Source organism: Silurus meridionalis, chromosome 28 (genome assembly GCF_014805685.1).
Source record: "Silurus meridionalis isolate SWU-2019-XX chromosome 28, ASM1480568v1, whole genome shotgun sequence".
Classification (NCBI taxonomy): Eukaryota; Metazoa; Chordata; class Actinopteri; order Siluriformes; family Siluridae; genus Silurus; species Silurus meridionalis.
Window position 1 is genome coordinate 2,225,181 of NC_060911.1, and position 21,742 is coordinate 2,246,922.

The following is a 21,742-nucleotide window of genomic DNA, read 5'->3' on the forward strand; positions in this document are numbered from 1 at the left end:
ATATTAAATGATAGAAATTATTGAAATAAATAATAACAGCAGGGCTTTGGGTGGGACCGTTGTAGACTGATCATTGTTAATTGGCTGTAGGCTGCCACCCAATCAGAAGTTAGAAATCATGCTGATAATTTCTGGGTTATTTTTTCCCTTTGGATAAAATAATAAAATCAAATTTTATTATTTAGTAATAAATAATAGGATATTGATACAGTAAAGCCTTCAAAAAATAATTGTCCAAGACAAAGCAAACTCTATTTTTCAATATCAACTTTGATCAGCAGACTTGTGTAGCATGGTTTATTTGTATTTATGGGGTGTTATTTGCTCCTATCCAGCTGGTGGCGGTAATGCACCAAAATACTGAAACACGAAGAAGATAAACTGAAAGTAAAATTTTTTTTTTACCCACGTCTTTTCGGTGGTCGATGGTGAGTGTAAAATTAAATTACAAATACATTTAAGCTTCACTGTCAACTTTGTTTTGGTTACGCGGGAAATGGGTGTTTCTTGTAAAATATATTTTTGTATTGAAACAGTTGTAGTCAAATGGAAAACAAGTTCGGACTAAACCTTTGTACGTGTTTTGAAAACAAACCTACCTCATGTAGTAACTCGATTCTGTTGTAATAATCTACAAACCCAGATACATGTACTTAGTTTTTTTTTAGTTTTTTTGTTTGTTTGTTTTGTTTTTGTTTTTTGTTGTTGTTTAAGTGCTTCTTGTATAATTCTTTTTACATTATATTTGTAGACTGGAACTTTAGGCCCAAACTGAAATCAGAGAGCCACCATTTTAAGTTTTCAGACAACCGGTTTTGTGTCTAAAATCGTTCACATTTTACTGAAACCGGTACTTATACAGATATTGCTTGTAAATCCTGGTACTTATGGAAACTGTAATCGATTCTACTCTTTATAACTTGGTGTGAAAAGATATGATGTGCAAAGATGTTAAACATTTCAAGTTATTGTTATAACTGCTGAACTTACTGTACTGCAGTTTACAAATGCTTCAAAGCAAACTTTTTTTTCAATAAAAAAGGCCTTTTTAAAGAAAAAAGAGATTTCCTCATCATTCCACAGCACAATCATTTTGAACAGCATGTGTACAGGAGCACAACAGAATGTAAATAGAGAATTCTCTAGCAATTAGGGGAACTTTTCTATTGCCTACTCGACCTGGACCTGCTTTTTTCACCGTGGTGAAGGGCAATACATCTTTCACTATAAAGGTAGTGAGAGCCCTGTGACACACTACTGTTTTTTTCAGGGGTCATCTTCCTACACTTCGCTATGGTGAACGGGTTGCTGCCGGGTGTCTGACCGTGTCTTGGTCTCATTCCTCACTAACAGTGAAACCTTTTCTATCTTAGCGTTTCCTGTGGGGTTATGTAGCTTTAGATTTAAACACTGATCTGGTGTCTCCAAAGACTACTAAAGTACATTGAGTAAATGCTGGCCACATGATGACATCATTCAGGTACAGAAAATGACAAGCAGCAGCTTCTAATTCCCAGTTAACACCAAAGTATACAGAGATAAATCTATGCAAGTTTCAATAACAGTATCACTTGTCTTGAAGCTTATCTGTAGTTTCTAAGATACCAGTTCAAAAAGATATCAGTTCTCGGTACCCATCCCTAGCCATTAATGGGAGTAACTTGGACTTTAACAATGTTCAGGTAGTTCGTAAATCAGTTACCTTCTTGTGATAGTCAAGGCTTAAGGTTTCCCAGCAGAACATCACATGCTATAGAAGAAAATGTGTTTTGTTTTTTTTGTTTTTTCAGACCAGGCCACATTCTTGAACTGTTCCAAGGGCCAGATCTGATGGTCAATGTAGAAGATTTGGGTGATGTACAGGGGTAAGCATGGGCTTTCTGAAAATTCTGCAGCTATGCAACTTAATACACAGGAAACTGCTTGTATTGCGGCAGATTGGTATATATTTATCATCAAATGATTCGTTTTGTTAGGGATGCTTTGAAAAAAATTTACTCTGGTACCGAAAGTAAAAATTTCGTGTGGCAAACGCTGGCATCATCTGTCGATGCAGTTTTATGAGAAAGTTAGCTCGCCATATTTAGCGAGCGTTCCGGAGAGTCCATCGCTTGCTTGCTTGCTTGCTCACACTTTTTTGAATAAGAATTGACATTTTTATTTCTTTTTTATTTTTATTTTTGTATCTGAACTGTGGTTTTGCTGTGTTGAATTTTGTTTTATTTACTGGCAGGTGTGTTTTGTTTTCTGTTTAAAATAAGGTGGCAAGAAATCTACCATCCATCTAACAAAATTAGCTAGACAATGGCCCGGGTGGTTAAAACATCCGACATGATTCGAGTAAATAAATCGAGTGCTAAGAACGACAACCAGTCAGACGTTCAGTGAGTTAATTTATTTAATGTTCTTTTTAATACTTAATAATTATAATACCTGTGACAGCTCTGATCTTGGATTCTACAAACTCGCAGAGTTTAGTTTTTTATAGCTTAACAAACTTGCTATTATTTATAACTATTAAACAAGTAAATATTTTAAAGTATTTCTTAGAAACACATGTATGCTTACCATTTACGGTAAAGAAGGTATGCATGCCTGAAAGTATGTAGTGTATCCATCAATTTTTACTAATATGCCAATACTGCATGGGATTACATTTAAAAAGGGACTCTGTATTCAGTAAAAAATATTAATAGCAGGATTTTTACAGACAACAGAATGTGCTTTTGGCACCAGTTTCATCCTACTTCTCTATGACAAGTAGCCAGTCAATGCACCATCGAATGAATGAAGGGAACACAAGGTAAGGACGTGTTTTTTCAGCATTTGATCATTGTATTGAATGTGAACAATGGATGCATGTTATAATATTTTGATGTCACATACAGAGCCAAGCTTGAAGCACCATCTCCAGCTCCAACATGTATGTCATTCAAATCGGAGCAATCAAAGGACCAATTTATTGGATTTAATGGGAGGTATGTTTATAAATTTCACTTTATTAGATCCAAAGTTAGGTGTTCAATCCTCACTATCTCCAAGCTTCCACTCTTGGGCCCTTAAGCAAAGCCCTTAACCCTCTGTGCCCCAGGGATTCTGCATCATGGCTGACCCTGCGCTCTGCCCACATGCTCTGAGCCTATGTTTCCTAACATCTCTGGGATATGTAAAGAAAGAATATCACTATGCTTTAATGTACATGTGAAAAGATTTTTCTTCTGATCTCTTTGTTCGCAGGATGTGGTCACTACCACATGATTGTCTGATTAGATATTGCAATTACACCAACGTGCTGGTAAACAGGTGTTTATAATAATTTAATAAAAGTTTGGTTAATCATGTTTTTCTTTGTCACTGTTCTCTATGACTGAACAGAGGAAGTTTACAGTTCATCGCATATTTATTAGAATTTATTTTTTCTTGATTTCATGATTTTTGGCATTTTGTACAGTTCTTTATTTGTGTTGGAAAATGGTACAGTTGGAACATGCGTAGTGACCTAGAAAGATCTTGTTTGTTATTACTGGGGCTAAATTCTGTAAAACAGCTTAGACAAAGAAGAGTAAAGTTTTATTTTGTTCAAACAGTGCAGTGGAGTTTTTGGTGAATTCTGGCACTTATTCTACAGACATATAGAGATAATCATATTGGGATTATTTATAATTTAGAAATAAAAATAGAATCACTAAGTATGTAGTAAATGCGCCATCGAATGAATGAATTGAACAAAAGGTAAGGACGTGTTTTTTCAGCATTTGATCATTGCTTGAATGTGAACAATGGATGCATGTTATAATATTTTGATGTCACATACAGACCCAAGCTTGAAGCACCATCTCCAGCTCCAACATGTATATCTTTCAAATCAGAGCAATCAAAGGACCAATTTATTGGATTCCAGCGAAGGTGTGTTTAAATATTTCACTTTATTAAAGTTTCTATAGGTTTTTTAGCTCAGACTAATCTGTACATTTAACTCTGATCTCTCTGATCAACAAGGCGTTTCAGCCTCTGCTCACCTTTATCACCTTACATGATCTCAGTTCATCTTTATTTGAATATCACTTTAACAATATATATTGTCCCAAAGCAGCTTTCATTACATGTTCATTGTAAGTTGATCCCTAATGAGGCATTTAGTAGCAAATGTGGGAAGGAAAAACTCCCTGAAATCTTGAGAGGAACCAGCCTCAAAAGGGAGGTGTGCTGTTCAGTGATGGGCACTTAAATGCAGATCTGTTCATGCAAGCTGTGGTTTTGTGCCATTGTAGCAGACTGTTGATATTACAGTCTGAAGCTATTGTCAATGGAAGAGAGAGAGAGTTAAAGATGACAAAAGACTTGACAAAAAAAAGTGTTTTAAACTTAAATTTGAACGTTGAGTCTATGTCTGAGTCCAGAACACTAATTGGAAGGTTGTTCCATAAATGTGTGGTATTTTAAGAGAAATTTCTGTCTCCTTCTGTAGTCTTCATTATTTTAGGTACCAAAAAATAGCCTACACATTTTGATCTAAGTAGATGTGGGGGACCAACAGCTCAGTATATGTCAGTAGTAGTCTTTTGTAATCAATGCAAGCTTTAATTGGGAACAGTGTAGACTGGTTAAAACAGAGGGGTTATGTGGTCTTTGACTGCTCCTCAACATTGTTTAGCTGATCTTTCTCATCTGACATTGCTGAAATATACAACTGTGTATCATCAGCATAGCAATGGAAGCTTATACCATGTTTATGTATAATTTTACTCAGAGGCAGCATATATCAAGAGAAAAGCAGTTGGCCCAAGACAGATCCTTGGGGAACAACATACTTTACCTTAGAGAGTGCGGAGATCTCACTATTTATATCAACAAACTGATATAAATAGTGAGGCAGATAAGAACTGAGTCAGGAGAGAGCTCAGAGGCCAGGAGCAGGTCATTTACCACTTTAACCAGCACCGTCTTTGTGCTATGATAAGACCGACTAATACATTTCATAAATTTTATTTCTGTTTAGCATAACTGCTAAACAAGCAGTTATGTGCTGAAACATTTTCTAGGATCTAGGAGATAAAAGGGAGGTTTGATATTAGCTTATATTTGGACATCTGACAGAGTCAAGTTCAGGTTTATTAATTAGGGGGTTTATAAGGCATACAAGGCATCTAGAAACACATAATTCATGTAAAAACTAAGTTACAGTTAAAAACAGTTACAGAAAAATGTTCTCACTACAAACCTGTATTTGATGTGGACAAAACTAAATATTGAAGACAACACCGTTCCACATAAACAAATATTTTTCAAACTAATGCTCGAAATCCTGCCCAATTTGTTTTGGATTGGTGGATTGATGAGGTAAAGACTGTTGCTTCTGATTCAGTTGTGACTGGTAGCAGTGAATATTCGTGAATATTCTTTTGCACACACTTCACCTTCAGCAATCATGCACTTTCTTATATTGTAGCAGGTTTTGATGAATGGTGGTCTGGTTACAGCATGAATCAACAGAGGCCTAATACACTTATATTGCCAAAAGCATTGGGTCACATAGTCATAAGTATGGTATGTGATTTTTGAGCATTTTATTCCACATTTACATGTAGTGTAATTTAATAATTTGTAGCGTAACCAATTTGCTCTTCTTATTCCCTCCACTCTTTTGGGAAGATGTTCCACCAGATTTTGTTGTGTGCTTATGGATATTTGTGTTTATCAGTCACAAGTGTATTATGAAAGACAGGTACTGATGTATCTGAGGAGACCTGGGGTGCAGTCAGCGTTCACATTCATCCCAAAGGTGTTCAGTAGGGATGAGATCAGAGCTCTATAGCAGCAAGATCCTCCTCTCCAAAGCATGTAAACCAGATCTTCAAGGAGCTCACTTTGTGAACAGGGGCATCACCATGCTGGAACAGGTTTTGGGTTTCCAAGTTCAAGTGAATGCAAAATGGCATTATAGCGCCATCTAAAGACGTCCTGTGCAATTGAGTGCTTCCAGATTTGTGGTAACAGATTGAAAAAAAAACACAGAGCAGGAAAGAGCAGGTGTCCCAATACTTTTGGAAATATAGTGTATGTTCCACCTTGTATGCTTACTTTCACACAGTAGGTAACATTTAGATAGGGGAGTTTGCGGAAGGTCAGGGGTCTCAATCATTGTTTCTACTTCCATGAGGTCATGCTGATTATAGAAATGCCCAGCTTTCCTGCCAAACCTACAGACCTTCCTAGATTTTGCCTTGGCCCTGGTGAGCAAGGAAGGTTTCATCTGTTGCCCATACGGCCCATACTTTTGAACTGAACATGGTGAAAACACGCTGGAAAGTCCCCCTCCTCTTTAGCCCAGAGGACACGTCGTTCGTGATTTCCAACAAGAATGTCAAGTTTGGGATTGTCTGACCATAGATCATTTTTCCACTTTGAAACAGTCCATTTTAAATGAGCTTTGGCCCACAGGACACGACAGCGCTTCTGGACCATGTTCACACATGGCTTCCTTTTTGCATGATAGATCTTTAGTTGGCATCTGCAAATGGATTGCAGATGGATGCAGGCGGATTGTGTTTATGGACAGTGGTTTCTGGAAGTATTCCTGGACCCATTTAGTAATGTCAGTGACACAATCATGCCAATGAGTGATGCAGTGTCATCTGAGGGCCCAAAGACTACAGTCATCCAACAAAATGTCTTCAGCCTTGTCCCTTATGCGCTGAGATTCTTCCAGTCTCTCTGAATCTTTTGATGATGTTATGTACGGTAGATGATAAAATTTGCAAAGCCTTTGCAATTTGACGTTGAGGAACGTTGTTTTTAAAGTATTCCACAATCTTTTTACACACTCGTTTACAGAATGGTGATCTGCCCATCTTTACTTCTAGGAGACTCTGCCTCTCTAAGAAATCCCTTTTATAACTAATCATGTTACAGACCTGATGTCAATTAACTTTATTAGTTGCTAGTCTTAAAGATTTAATTTTATTCAAATTTTAAAAACATCCCAACATTTCCCGAATTCGAGTGTACTCAATAAAAAAATTACTCCAGTAAAAGTGCTTCCTTTAAAAATCAAAAGTACAAAAGTTTTTGCTTTCAAAATGTACTTAAGTATCCAAGTACTAAGATTTATTATGGTTATAATGTTTTATTTTTATCACAAGACTGTGGCTTAATCAACTCACTTTATGTGAAAAGACTGTTACCCAGCACACTGATCTATTAATAGAATGATAATAATGAGTAAACACTGGTTAATATCTAGTAAATTATCATGAGCCCAAAACATTATTTTCATGCAAATAAGGCCACAGGTGTTTTGGCGAGTTCGAGTCATGGGTTTTTTTCCATTATTTATTCCTCTCTAATTGTTATTCTTGCTGTTAAATTGACGCTGAATTGTATGTATGTGCTCAATAGATACCAAAAGGTCAAAAGTTGTTGTTTTCATGAGCCGTTTGTTTGGACAGGAGCTACAGATGGACCCGTTGTCTTTTTGGGTCTCAACAAATGTAATAAGCGTTTATTTGATATTCTAGCCTTTGCTGCTCGAAAAAAAAAAATATTATTAACCTGGGTCAAAGACAAACCCCCATCTTTGAAAGGATAGCACTAGATTATTAGAGAAATTATTTCCCTAGAGTTTTTGACCTGTGTTAATCATCAAACTACTGCTTTTATATATATATATCAAAGTTTGGACTCCATACCTCGATTTTATCAATGTCTTTTTAAGTAATATTTTGAGTTTTGTTGTGCTATATGAATGTTCTGAAATAATAAAAAAAATCTTCTTTTGTCAAAGGCCTTCTTAAATAAAAGCTCTGTAGATAAAAAAATAACAAAGTAAAATAGATACCACCAGCTGGCAATAGCAAGTTTTAGCGTGAATGATGCCCCCTGGGTGAATCACGCCATGAGCCAACGTCTCCCCCATTGATTAGTTTTAGTTTTGAAAAAAAAAATTCTGCTTCATCTGCCTTCTAAACGTATTCTCAGAGCAGTCCAAAAATCTGGACACATTTCTGAGCTCCATTTCATATATAAAATCACCCTAAATGCATTTATCACACAATTAGTTACATTTTATTGTGCACAATTTGTCAAACTTTCAGAACTAAGAACCATAAACTCTAATTGTAGCCATAAGATACATACAACATCTATATCCTTATAATATATGTCTTTTAAATGAGCCTTTAAGCTGCACTGGAGATTCTCCATACTGACCTCAGTTCAGGATCTCATCAGTACAATCACAGAAAACCTTTAAAACATCACCTCAATTAAAGGTAACCAAATCAGTAAGTGCTGTTTAACTACAATCCAACTACACTAGTCAGGTTGTAATTGTTTTGTTGCTACACACATTAAGACAAACTACATACTTTAAACTATAATGTTATTCAGCTAAAAAAAAAATTGTTGCTCTATGCGTAAAAGCACAGCCGACAATAGCATAATCTAAGTGATATACAGTTATTAGCCTATTTCATTAAATGCATTATTCTTTACTATCCTCATAATGAGATAATTGATCGAGCTGCATCTTTGCCCCTTTCCCCCGTGATTCTTTCCTCTTTTTTTTTTAATTGGGCTCCTGAGGGTTTAGACCTTTTTGTCACTCATAATTTTATAACCCTAACCCTAACCCTAGATTTGAATGATGACATTGAGGGTAAAAATTTAATATTTCATTACTATTTTGTTTAGATTTAGTCTTTCTGGCTTCTCATGACTGATTGTTTGATTTGCCTTAAACACAGTGTGTTACATTCAAGTCTGTTGATGGATGATCATTTGAAGTGTCCGGAGTGTAAAGATGTACTGAAAGTGCCTGTGTCCATCCCCTGTGGACACAGTTTCTGCAAATCCTGCATCCAATCCTACTGGGAGAAATCACCCCATAAAGGAATCTATTCCTGCCCTCAGTGTAAGAAAAAATTTAAACCTTGCCCTTTATTAAGCCTTAACTTGGCCCTTAACAATGTGATCAAGCAGGCTGGGTTCAGCCCTGCTCTTCCTGCTCAAAACTATGCTGGACCTGGAGATGTGGGCTGCGATATCTGCACTGGAAAAAGAAAGAGAGCAGTGAAGTCATGCTTGACCTGCAGCATAGTATATTGTGAAAACCATGTGAGGCAGCACTACACTGTAGAAGCACTGCAAAGACACACACTCATTGACATTACCGAGGATCTGGAGTCGAGAATCTGCCAGCTGCACCACAGAGCTCTGGAGGTGTTCTGCAAAACTGACCAGGCATTCATATGTCTTGTCTGTGTGATGGAGGGTCATAAAAATCACGATACTCTGATGGCCAAAAGGGAAGCTCAGGATGTTAAGGTGGGTTGTTAACAGTAACTAGAAAGAAACTATTAGAAAATTTTAAATTGTTGTATTGGTTGTGAAGAAACAACTCTAGATTACGTATGTAACCCTAGTTCCCTGAGGGAACGAGACACTGCATCGAAACGCTTTGGGAACACGCCCAAGTGTTCATGCTCTGAAATAATGTGTGTAATCAGTCAAAAATTGGGCATCACCAGCGGAGTGATGTCACATCCAGGAGTATAAAACGCATATCGAGTGAAGGCAGCGGCAGCTTCTGTAAGAGAGAAGGAAGCGCTGCAGGGATGCCGGAGTTGTGGCATAGAGACGCAGCGTCTCATTCCCTCAGAAAACTAGGGTTACATAAATAACCTAGAGACGTTCCTCTGGTGTGCCTAGAGCCGGTCTCAGTGCCCTGAGACAGCTCTAGGGGTGGCGAGATCTCCTGGACCACAACGATGCCGGGTAGAGACCAAGGAGAGAGCTCGCTGGAGCTGGCCATGCCCTAAAGCACCGAGGGTGGCAAGGTTAACAGACCAGGTCCCTGAGGGAGCTGGAACAGGGCGAGCACTGGATAGAGCGGTGTGGCGCGCCCCTTCACAGCCGGATGCCCAGAATGTCTCGTGTCAGGACTTTTTCACAGGGGGAGAGCGAGTCACAATGCTGAGATTCTGCAACTCCCGGTGGGAGGTGGAGGGTTGCCGAGCAGCCCCCAGTGAGTGGCATGGGAGATGCCGCTGGAATGCCACCACCCACCGAGCTTACGGAGTTGCCGAAGAGGCCAGAAGAGGTTAGCGGGGCATCCAGCAGTATGGCCCTGTCTCAGACATCTCTGACAAAGTGAGCCACAGGTGCCTTTCTGTGGAAACCGTTCACTCCTCCTCAGAGGAAGTGAGGCGGAGCTAATGCTCTCATCGCAGGGGGAAGAAAGCGCAAAAAGGTGTGATTCCGAGCCTGTGAGTGAGTGCTGGACCAAGCAGGTGAGGTTGGAGAAAGGGACAAGACCGTCTGAAAACCCTCTGCGAGGTCCATTTGCGAGCCCCAGGAACTTCTGCGCCATTTGGAGCTTTATATAGGCATTAATTACCAGAGTATGTCAACCATGTGCTCAATCACATGACCTTGTTCAGTGGCATGCAATAGCTAAATAGAATTGTATGTGCCTGTTGAACTGATCCTGACAGTCAGCAGCATGTAGTATTTAAGTAACATTATTTTTTCTTCTCTTATGCTTTTTCTTATGTGACAGGCCAGCTTATCAGACCTACATGAAGATAAAATCAGGTCTTCAAATGAGAGAACAAATGATCAAATGCAGCAGAACTATGTAGAGTTGACCGCAAAAGTCAAGGTAAGCTCACCGTGGCTATCAACATATCCAGCAACAGTGGTGAACAAAAAAAAGTACTAAACAATAAGCCATTTAATTCTTTGCTATTTGCAGAGAATTGAGACAGAGTTGTCTCACCTATCAAAACAAATCTACAAAGGATTTGAAGATGTTAGTGGTAAGTTGGAATACTGCAATTAAATTAGTTAGAATTTATACTTTTCGGTCAGTCTATACACTGTACAGCATTAATTAATTACTTAATGTTTGTCTTCACACTAAAACCTTCAAATATAACCTCAGAGTTTGTCGAAGTTGCTGCACTTGGTCGCAAGGTTGAACTTGGGTGGTTGTATAACTTCCGGAGTGACTACCTCAGCTCTGGTAGGAAATTACAGCATTTATTTATCTATATATACCCATTTCCATATAGTTCCTGAAACCTGTTTGAGAGCGAACATTAGCAGTGTTGACACCCTGTATATTTGAATGCAAGAAAATACCATGCAAATAATTGTAGCTGTCTCACTAGCTCAGGGTGGAAGAGGTCAGGCGATGGATTCACCAAGCAGAGAGGCCTTTATTTACATTTACAAATACATTTACAGGTATTTAGACGACGCCAGTGTCCAAAGCGACGTACAAAACTGCTTTTAGTAAAATAATATAAACATTAGTGCATCAGCAGGCACATGGACGAGCGTGGGTTACTGAATAAAAGGCAGAGGAAACAAGTGATGTTTTTCCTGCACCACCCGGTGTTAAAGAAGACTCAAGACATTTACAGCCTGCCAGATTATCTCACCGGATTGTTTGCCCCTGAGAGTACTCGTGCCACCCTGCCTGTTCTTGTTCCTGTTCTAGTTCCTGTGCCTGATCCTATTTTCCAACCCTGTCTTTGATCCCTGTTCTTGCCCTGGCTACCCTGATCTCTGGCCCTGATCCCACCGAGGGCAACGCTCAGCTCCAGAGTTCCACCGAGGGCACCGCTCGGCCCCCACCCCCAAGTTTCTCCAAAGTGTTCACCTGGCCCCTGGGATTCACTGACTACATCGCTCCACCTCAAACCTCTGCAGAGGGCGTTGCTTCACCTCATAACTTTGGCTTTCTAGACACCTGCCCTTCAAGTAGGTTCGTTCCACGCTATGTCTGGCCTTTTTCAACCACCAAGGTGTTCTACCCAGTGACTGTGGAACCAGGAGCTACTGAGCAACTCATAAAATAGCTCAACATTTAAGATCATCATAGATCCAACACCAAGTCCTTCATGCCAGAGCCCTAAAAAATAAAAAAAAAGAATAACTGAGGTCCAATGCCAAACTCTACATGAAGTGGGATCTAGTTTAGTACCAAATGATCCACAACACTGCACTGTTTGGGGAGAAAATTCTGTCCAGAATATTTAGCCATTGCTGGGGCCCTGAATAACTCAATTGAAATATTGGCAAAATGGTATAACCCAAATAAAGTGGAAATGGCTGTTTCTTTAGCAGACATTGGACTTTACATGAGTAAACATTAGTGCAAATTGAATGAATCCCTAGAAACGTTGGTGGGTCTGTGAGTCTGTGATATAAACATCATGCCCCGGTCATAACACAAAATATAACAGATAACACAGATGAGAGCCTCTGCCACTCTCCAAGCTAAAATATTATGGAAAGGCACAGCTTCCTGCTATCAAGTTGCAAAATTAATCAAGATGAACACAAACAAATTTCTTTGCATGCACGTTTTTAATGGTAGTGTTCATACCCATCCTTTCAAAGCGGACTTTAATTAAGGGTATGAAGCACAATTACTTTATTTGGGGTGGCCAGCTAATTCACCAGCTGTCATTTCGTCATGTCGCACACCACCTGGGAACACTGCTGTGAATGCCCAGCCAATATAAATGAGCCATTATATGATTTAGTGTTTTATTCTGGCAAAAATGCCCAGTCATAGTAAACTATAATAAAATTGACCATAATAAGCCACAGGTGAGAAGCAATACTCATTACTTGCCGGTTTGCCTGCCACCAATCCATCCACAGCAGAAGCTCAACTACCAACTTTATTAATATTTAACTATTAAGCAACATTGCTAATTTGCTTGTACTATTAAGTACATATTTATTTTGAGAATTTCTATTGCAGCATTTAAAGCATTTTAATAGTGTTGAACTTAAATGTTTAACTGTAAATGTTAATGCATGTATATCAAAAATACATCAAATTTAAACTCATGGTAAAGTTGGTAAAGGCTTATTAAAATGCATTTATAGTTTTGTTGCGATGCTTGATTTAAAGTTCTTGCTTGATTAATTAATTGATACTATGTGACTTTTTAGATGTGTTCTGGGACGAGGACAAAGTATCCTCTATGAAGGTGTCAATCCCAAGACTTCACAAGGATGTGAGAATTTTAGATAAAGACTCTCTACAAAACAGACTTGCCGCTCTGGACCTGAGTGTATCTCTCAGGGCTAGTGTTGTATCAGGGCTGGTTAAGATGACTGGAGCTTCTGCATTTATTAATCATCTCATTCAGTCAGAGCTGCAGGACAGAATCACTGTGCATTACAGAACCTCCACCAGACTGGACATGATCAGTCATGACCTGCTACACGATGGATTTCCACTCTCAGTGACCGACTCGACCACAGCAACACACGTGGTTGTAGCTGTGCTGTACGGATCTCAGGCATTTTTTGTCTTTGATAACAAGAAGGAAACAATTCCTGAAAACACAGATCTAAAAGACATAATCAAGAAGGTCACTTCTTCCAGTCAGACACATCTGATCTCCAAGTTCACTGAAAAAGAAAAAAAAGCTGCTATGTCATGTGTTTGTGCTGCTTTTATTGATGGAGATGTTCTCCAAAGTACTTTGGATTTTGACACAGCTGTAAATCTATATAACTCACTTGAAACTTCAGGAGAGGTCCCTCTTAAATTCTGGCTGTACCCTTTGAATAGTCTGGACCAAACGTCATCTTATGTTGTTAGAAATGTTAATGAAGATGAATTACTTAATGCCGAGAATGTTCTGGAACATCTGGGGAGACAAATCAACTTTTGTCATAATACAATGTCTATTTTCAACAGCCATGATGTATTTACACAATTTTCACATGTAAAAGACACTCTGTGTGAGTTTTCTTCACTACTGCAGCAATACCAGTCTATTTTTCAGAAAAGGCTGGCATTCTGTATTAAGACCATACGAGAGGGAAAAGAAGTATTGGAAGAATTTCTAAAAACTAATGCTAATTCACCATTTAGCGTAAATAAAACACATCAATGGCTCCTGAACAAAAGCACTGAAATTAGGGCTTTGATCCAATGCAAATCTGCTAATGTCACTATTGTAAAAGGTCAAAATGACTTACAGCACATTGTACAAGACTGCCAAGCAGACAAAGTTTTGTGTTTCATTCTGACATCACTGGAGGGTGAAGATCCATTTCTTTCAGCTCTAACAAATCATATTTTAGCATTGAACACAGTGATCAAAACAGAGACACAGCAAGCAGTCATGGTTTCAGAAACAGATCAGAAAATCCTCTCTGACCTTGAATCATTTCTTTTAAATAAGGAGGCAGATGAGAACACACAGAAAACCATGTTTGTTGCTGCATCCGTACCTGATCCATGTTTCCTTGGCTCTGCTATACAGCTTTACCAGAGTGACAGGTTATTGAGAGAAAAGCAACACCTTGAGCTTAAGGTTGAACTCCCTAAAATAATTGCTGTACAGCAGACCTATGTGACAATCAAGTTGCAAACTGCAGAACATTACAGAGTGGAGTGCAGATCAGTTAGGAAAGATAAAAGCCATGATGTGAAATGGAGAGTCGTTGTTTGTTCTGAAGAGAATTGTGTGGTTAAGGGTCTTGTGCCAGGGACACGCTATCAAGTCAGATGTGCTCTAATGACCAGTGATGGCATGAGTGACTATAGTGAAATTGCAGAGTTCCAGACAGTCTCCAAACACCGACCTGGACCTCCTGAAGTGCTTAAACCCAATAAGGAATCTCTCTACATTGCCTGGCAGAGGGCAGAATCTGATGAAGACTCCCCTGTGCTCTGCTACAAAGTGGAGTATTTGGATGCAGGTCTGGAGGGTTGGCAGTCCATTCAAACTGATGGACCTGTATGTGAATGCACCATAAATCTTCTACACAGCAACTGTTACAGATTCAGAGTCTCTGCTGTATATGGAAATGGAGACATCAGCATTCCAAGTGAGGAAACAGAAATTCCTGTACATGGTAAGCATGATTATAGTCTACAGTTACATTAATTCACATATACCGTAAGTATCAAGATTTGTGATTAGGCCATCCTAGAAGAATTTACACCTACACTGTTGCTCTCATATACAGTAGATATAACATGCCTGGCCTTTTTTTTGTAATTTCTTATAATCTCTTAAACACTTTAAACGTGATAGGTTTAGTCTGTCCGAAGTTAATATTCTGCACAGGTGATAATCAGGTTTTTTTCTTTTGTTCCAGTCTGGAAAATAAACCTTTCAAAGAGAAAAGCCTCTCTTCTTGTAGAGCTGCTAAAATTACAAACTGTAATGAAACCAGTGGAAATAACAGGCTGGACAGACGCTAAGATTGAAATACAGAGCTTATTTCAGTGTCTACGCTATACCACCCAGCTGAGGTTAGACTCTGATTGTTACTAAATTTGTAAATATCTTGTAAATTGCACTCGATTAAACCAGTAAAATGTGATTATAGATTTAAATTTTTGGCATTATTACATACTGGACACAGTAGCTGTTAATGTATGTGTCGTGTTTTTCCCTGTGGTCTTTTCAGTCTAAGTAGTGATGTGATGGTGAAAATGGTACATAATATGGGGACAATAGAAACTGGTGGGCCAGTGACACTCAGGGAGCTTTCAATTGTCGAGAGAAGCACACAGCTGTCAAATGAAGCAGCATCCAGGATCCAGAGCAGCTTGGCTTCTCTCCTGCAACTATGGACAATAGAATGTCTAGATCTGACTGAGTACAAGATGGAGGTCCAGTCATACACTGTGCTAATAAATCAGCAAGCCCCTCTGTTCATTAGGTCTGTATGGTTGAATAAATGAATGACACTGCATATTATGGATGTAGGTAGAATGTATATTTTTGCTATAGCTTTGCAACTTCTTTGGAATTTTGCATACATAGATTCTCTGAAGAAACTCTCAAGAAGCTGGTGGTGATGGTCTATGAAGCTCAGGATGAAGAGCTTACTCGCTGTTTCCTGCAAAAAGTAGACGGAGACCTGATTTCCTGCTCTCTGGCCTGGGAAGTGATTCATTATTTCCTGCAGTATCGTACTGTTACTGTGGATTTCAGAAGAAGCACAATTAAAGAAGAAAATATCTGTGACATCCTGCCTTTGCTAAATAGATTAAAGCTTAGAAGGTAGGAGACAAATCCTTTATACAGTCCTTCTATTATAAAAAATAAGGATTATGTATCAGGATGGAATAAAAAAAATTGTGGTATGGTATAATAATTGAAGGGAAAATATTTCAAGTCAGAATGAGTGAGATATATTAGTAGTCAATGTTAAAATATAATAATAATAATAGTAATAATATTAATAATGATAATAATAATAATAGTAATAATATTAATAATGATAATAATAATAATAGTAATATTTAATATTAATAATGATAATAATAATAGTAATATTTAATATTAATAATGATAATAATAATAATAATAGTAATATTTAATATTAATAATAGTAATATTTAATATTAATAATGATAATAATAATAGTTAATGCCCCGTATCTTTAAACTGAAGCAAAACTTACTGTAAATAAATTACCTACCAGGACAGTAATATGAACAATTATGCAATAATAACACTTAACAACTGTTAAGTAACAATAATAACTAAGATATTAAGTCATAATTATTAGATCCTTTCTGTGATTTTTTTCCCCCTCTGTGAATGCAATGTGCTTTTGTACAAGTGGCCTTGTGTGAAAAAAAAATACTTACTTCCTTTGTTATTAGAACAAATATTTTACACTAAATATATTTATTTATAAATCTTTAAATATTTCTACAACTAGCTATTACACCGATTCACAATAAGAACATCATACATCATAGTTTAGTTTGGGTGAAAAATACCATTTTACGTGTGTGAAACTCGGTTCAAAAAGATAAAAAAATAAATATTTTATTTCTTTAAAATACGAACAACATTGCAGACATCAGTTTAGGCCAGACTGTGCTTTATCTGTAAACTATTCTCTATAAAGTGACTGTATCAATTCTTCTGACTCTATCTTACCCGGTGTGGATGTCAGTTCATTAAGTACAATTTGGCATCATTTAAGACCTGTCTGGGTATGTTTATTATTGCATTTTAGGCATTGTTCAGCATTAAAAGTTGTCTATTTATTGTGGAATGAACTCCACAACTCATAAGGACTGTTCTCATTCACAATACGTTTATATTATCTATAGGTTGAACTCCAATTTTTTCCTGTCAGTCATGAAAGAGATCTGCAAGACTGGTTCTGTGCAATTCGTGTCCAGCTTGTTGGGTTTAGCAGAGAACTGCATCAAACTGGATAACAGGATGCTAAACTCGGTCGACTGCGCTGCACTGCGCTTCACCCTGGAGCACAGCACGAGCATCTCTCTCAACCTGCTGTGTGCTTCCATACCGGAGGGGGAGCTAGAGAGCACTGTGCCGCTGCTCAGCCATGTCTCCCATCTAAGGTTTATACTTATGTTACTACCAACTAATCTATTAATAAGGGTCAATCAGTGATTAAAATCAATAGTTTAAATGCAAATTAAAAACTTCTACATTTGTCAAAGCTTAAAAACCTAATATTAGACCTAATAACCTACAATTATTACAGTGTATGGTTGTATCAAGCCAAGATTAAAGACTTCTTTGAGAGCCTTAGAAAAAAAATTTTGATACTGATGTCTTTGCTTTCCACACCAAAAGCTTACAGCTAACATGTATAGTCCAGGGCACTCCTTACACTCCACTTAAATAAGTAGCCCATCAGCCCCACTGCCTTATTTTCTTTTTGGTCATGGATCTCAGGCAAGCAACAACTGCTGCCATCTTATCAACTTGGGGATGTGCCTGCCCATGATCTCCTGCTAGTAGCCTCCAATGGCAGACTATACGAGACAAAACAGACTATACAAGACAAAACAGACTATACGAGACTAAACAAAGAGAACAGATTATACGAGACTAAACAGAGAAAATACAGACTACACGAGACTATACAAGACAAAACAGACTATACGAGACTAAACAGAGAAAATAGACTATACGAGACTATACAAGACAAAACAGACTATACGAGACTAAACAGACAAAACAGACTATACGAGACTTACAGACAAAACAGACTATACGAGACTAAACAGACAAAACAGACTATACGAGACTTACAGACAAAACAGACTATACGAGACTTTACAGACAAAACAGACTATACGAGACTTTACAGACAAAACAGACTATACGAGACTAAACAGAAAATAGACTACGAGACTATACAAGACAAAACAGACTATACGAGACTAAACAGAGAAAATAGACTACACGAGACTAAACAGACAAAACAGACTATACGAGACTTTACAGACAAAACAGACTATACGAGACTAAACAGAGAAAATAGACTAAACGAGACTATACAAGACAAAACAGACTATACGAGACTAAACAGACAAAACAGACTATCGAGACTTTACAGACAAAACAGACTATACGAGACTAAACAGAGAAAATAGACTACACGAGACTATACAAGACAAAACAGACTATACGAGACTAAACAGAGAAAATAGACTATACGAGACTATACAGACAAAACAGACTATACGAGACTAAACAGACAAAACAGACTATACGAGACTTTACAGACAAAACAGACTATACGAGACTTTACAGACAAAACAGACTATACGAGACTTTACAGACAAAACAGACTATACGAGATTTTACAGACAAAACAGACTATACGAGACTAAACAGAGAAAATAGACTACGAGACTATACAAGACAAAACAGACTATACAAGACTAAACAGAGAAAATAGACTATACGAGAATATACAAGACAAAACAGACTATACGAGACTAAACAGACAAAACAGACTATACGAGACTTACAGACAAAACAGACTATACGAGACTTTACAGACAAAACAGACAATACGAGACTTTACAGACAAAACAGACTATACGAGACTAAACAGACAAAACAGACTATACGAGACTTTACAGACAAAACAGACTATCGAGACTTTACAGACAAAACAGACTATACGAGACTTTACAGACAAAACAGACTATACGAGACTTTACAGACAAAACAGACTATATGAGACTAAACAGAGAAATTAGACTATACGGGACTATACAAGACCAAATAGACTATACGAGACTATACAAGACAAAACAGACTATACGAGACAAAACAGCTTATACGAGACTATACAAGACAAAACAGACTATACGAGACTATACAAGACCAAATAGACTATACGAGACTATACAAGACAAAACAGACTATACGAGACAAAACAGCTCATACGAGACTATACAAGACAAAACAGACTATACGAGACTATACAAGACATACAACAGACTATATGGGCCACTGTTCCTGTCCCTCTTCCCTCCGCGGATCTTCCCAGACTTACTCAGTTGGCAACATTCTCACACTGTTACAGGAATCAACTTTTGTTTGCATTGGCCTAACTGTTTCATTTTTGGTTGCTGGTACACTAGCTTTTTTTTACTGACTGTATATAAATGTTTGTCATATACAATTGAGAAAAAATATGAATATTCTAACTGCTTGGAAAATATTTGATATACATATGATATTTGATCACAGTCTTTTTTTAAGATGCCTATATGCATGTTCACAGGGTTGACAGGCTGCTGTTGGTGAGACTACTCCACTGCTGCAGTGCTCCAGACCTTCAAAAAGAGACATCAAACCTGCTCACTGCTCTACATCACAAGCTTGACTTCTCCTGCCAGAATTCCCTGGACCTTACAGCAGACACAACAACATACATTTTATGTGCTGAGGATTGCAAAGTTATCTGCATGGCCATTCAGGAAGCTCATGAAAAAATATGTCTGATTCTGCATGACTGTGAGATAGAGGAGGCAGGAGTGAAGCAGCTTTTCCCCATTCTAGACACAGTCACACTGCAGTAAGTCTAAAACCACTTTGTGTGTGTGTGTGTGTGTGTGTGTGTGTGTGTGTGTGTGTGTGTGTGTGTGTGTGTGTAATATAATGTATGTCATTTTGAATGTCTATGTATTTAGATGCAGTGATGCCCTGCTGCATAAACTTCTGCCCTCTGTCCCTGTGGAAGCGGAATTAAAGTCTAAGGCTCAGAGAGATGGAATGGACCTTGGTCCTGGCGCTGTAGATAACTGACACTGGTTCTGAAACATTCTGAAGAGCTGTCAGTAATTTAGATGATCTAATTATAATCATTCTACTAAATAGAGCAAATCATTTATTTATTTTTTATTATTTTATCATTGATTTTCCAAACCTTTTGGGCAAATAGTCCCAAACTGATTTTATAGATTTTTTGTGACCCTTACATTTGTTTTTTCAATTCCAGAGAACTATTGTAATATTTGAATGTCAGTAGCATACATACTAATGTTTACATTTAAAATTGTGTAATGTTTAAAATTGTGTTTACATTGTTACTTTGGGTCTTCATATGGGTCGGGGCTGGTTCTAGACATTGGATGCAAAATTTATATTGGAGGCCCCCTGGCCTCAAGCAGTTAACACAAACATAATTTCTAACCTTTTTATTTACACAAAACCTGTTATCAGTACTTTTATGTATTTACCTAAATGTGCATATTAATTCAACTTTAACTAAAGTCAAGACTAAAATTAAATATATATACAGACACACCTTCTCATTCAAAGAGTTTTCTTTATTTTCATGACTATGAAAATTGTAGATTCACACTGAAGGCATCAAAACTATGAATTAACACATGTGGAATTATATATGGAATTATATACATAACAAAAAAGTGTGAAACAACTGAAAAATGTCATATTCTAGGTTCTTCAAAGTAGCCACCTTTTGCTTTGATTACTGCTTTGCACACTCTTGGCATTCTCTTGATGAGCTTCAAGAGGTAGTCACCTGAAATGGTCTTCCAACAGTCTTGAAGGTTCCCCGAGAGATGTTTGGCACTTGTTGGCCCTTTTGCCTTCACTCTGCGGTCCAGCTCACCCTTAACCATCTCGATTGGGTTCAGGTCCGTGACTGTGGAAGCCAGGTCATCTGGCGCAGCACCCCATCACTCTCCTTCTTGGTCAAATAGCCCTTGATGCCTTCAGTGTGACTCTACAATTTTCATAGTCATGAAAACTCTTTGAATGAGAAGGTGTGTCCAAACTTTTGGTCTGTACTGTATATATATATATATATATATATATATATATATATATATATATATATATATATATATATATATATATATATATATATACACACACACACAGTGGGTATGGAAAGTATTCAGACTCCCTTAAATTTTTTACTCTTTGTTATAATGCAGCCATTTGCTAAAATCATTTTTCTTCCTCATCAATGTACACACAGCACCCCATATTGACAGAAAAACACAGAATTGTTGACGTTTTTGCAGATTTATTAAAAAAGAAAAACTGAAATATCACATGGTCCTAAGTATTCAGACTCTAAGTATTCGTATCAGAAACTAAATAAAAAGAATGTGCAGGACGATGATGAATAATTCAGAATTACGTCTTCGGGTTCTGTTTTCATTTTGCCCCACAAAATGCCCTTGTACTGGTTTCCAGTTTGTTTTATTGATTGGAGGAGAACATTTACCTCTTTTTCATCTTTAATCCTGACTCCTTCGTAGACGGAGCCGAAGCTTCCTACTGTGTACCGGGAAGCAAATGAATCTGCAAAAATAAACAATAAATAAGTTAATGAAACATGAGGAATGAAAGATCGTCACGCTCGGTGTCCTCGTGGTGGATTCTAGTGTACCCTCTGCGCTGGTGTTCTTCTCCAGATT

General features: G+C 37.7%; 2 protein-coding genes across 5 annotated transcripts in view; both read left to right on the top strand.

Annotated features, from left to right (window-relative positions):
- LOC124381476 (dentin sialophosphoprotein-like) overlaps positions 1-21,742 on the top strand; it is a 57,435-nt gene that overhangs the window by 6,841 nt on the left and 28,852 nt on the right. The window lies entirely within an intron of this gene.
- LOC124381475 lies at positions 44-20,592 on the top strand. Of its 2 annotated transcripts, XM_046843161.1 has the most exons (17): positions 48-428; positions 1,791-1,865; positions 2,262-2,384; positions 2,711-2,803; positions 2,889-2,978; positions 3,817-3,906; positions 8,745-9,324; positions 10,559-10,660; positions 10,754-10,817; positions 10,943-11,023; positions 12,973-14,895; positions 15,142-15,298; positions 15,457-15,711; positions 15,816-16,055; positions 17,123-17,380; positions 19,570-19,863; positions 19,979-20,592. In XM_046843161.1, the coding sequence occupies exons 3-17, from the start codon at positions 2,305-2,307 to the stop codon at positions 20,091-20,093; spliced, it is 4,422 nt and encodes a 1,473-aa protein (XP_046699117.1). In that variant the 5' UTR covers positions 48-428; positions 1,791-1,865; positions 2,262-2,304; the 3' UTR covers positions 20,094-20,592. The 2 variants fall into 2 exon arrangements, with proteins under 2 accessions (XP_046699118.1, XP_046699117.1); XM_046843162.1 differs by lacking the exon at positions 2,262-2,384 and having other exon boundaries at positions 44-428.

Bases quoted from the DNA above. Each gene is read 5' to 3' on its own strand.
- LOC124381475 (XM_046843161.1), top strand. From the start codon at position 2,305: ATGGCCCGGGTGGTTAAAACATCCGACATGATTCGAGTAAATAAATCG. The intron at 2,385-2,710 runs GTGAGTTAATTT...GGATTTTTACAG, and splicing joins GACAACCAGTCAGACGTTCA to ACAACAGAATGTGCTTTTGG. The intron at 15,712-15,815 runs GTCTGTATGGTT...TTGCATACATAG, and splicing joins CAAGCCCCTCTGTTCATTAG to ATTCTCTGAAGAAACTCTCA.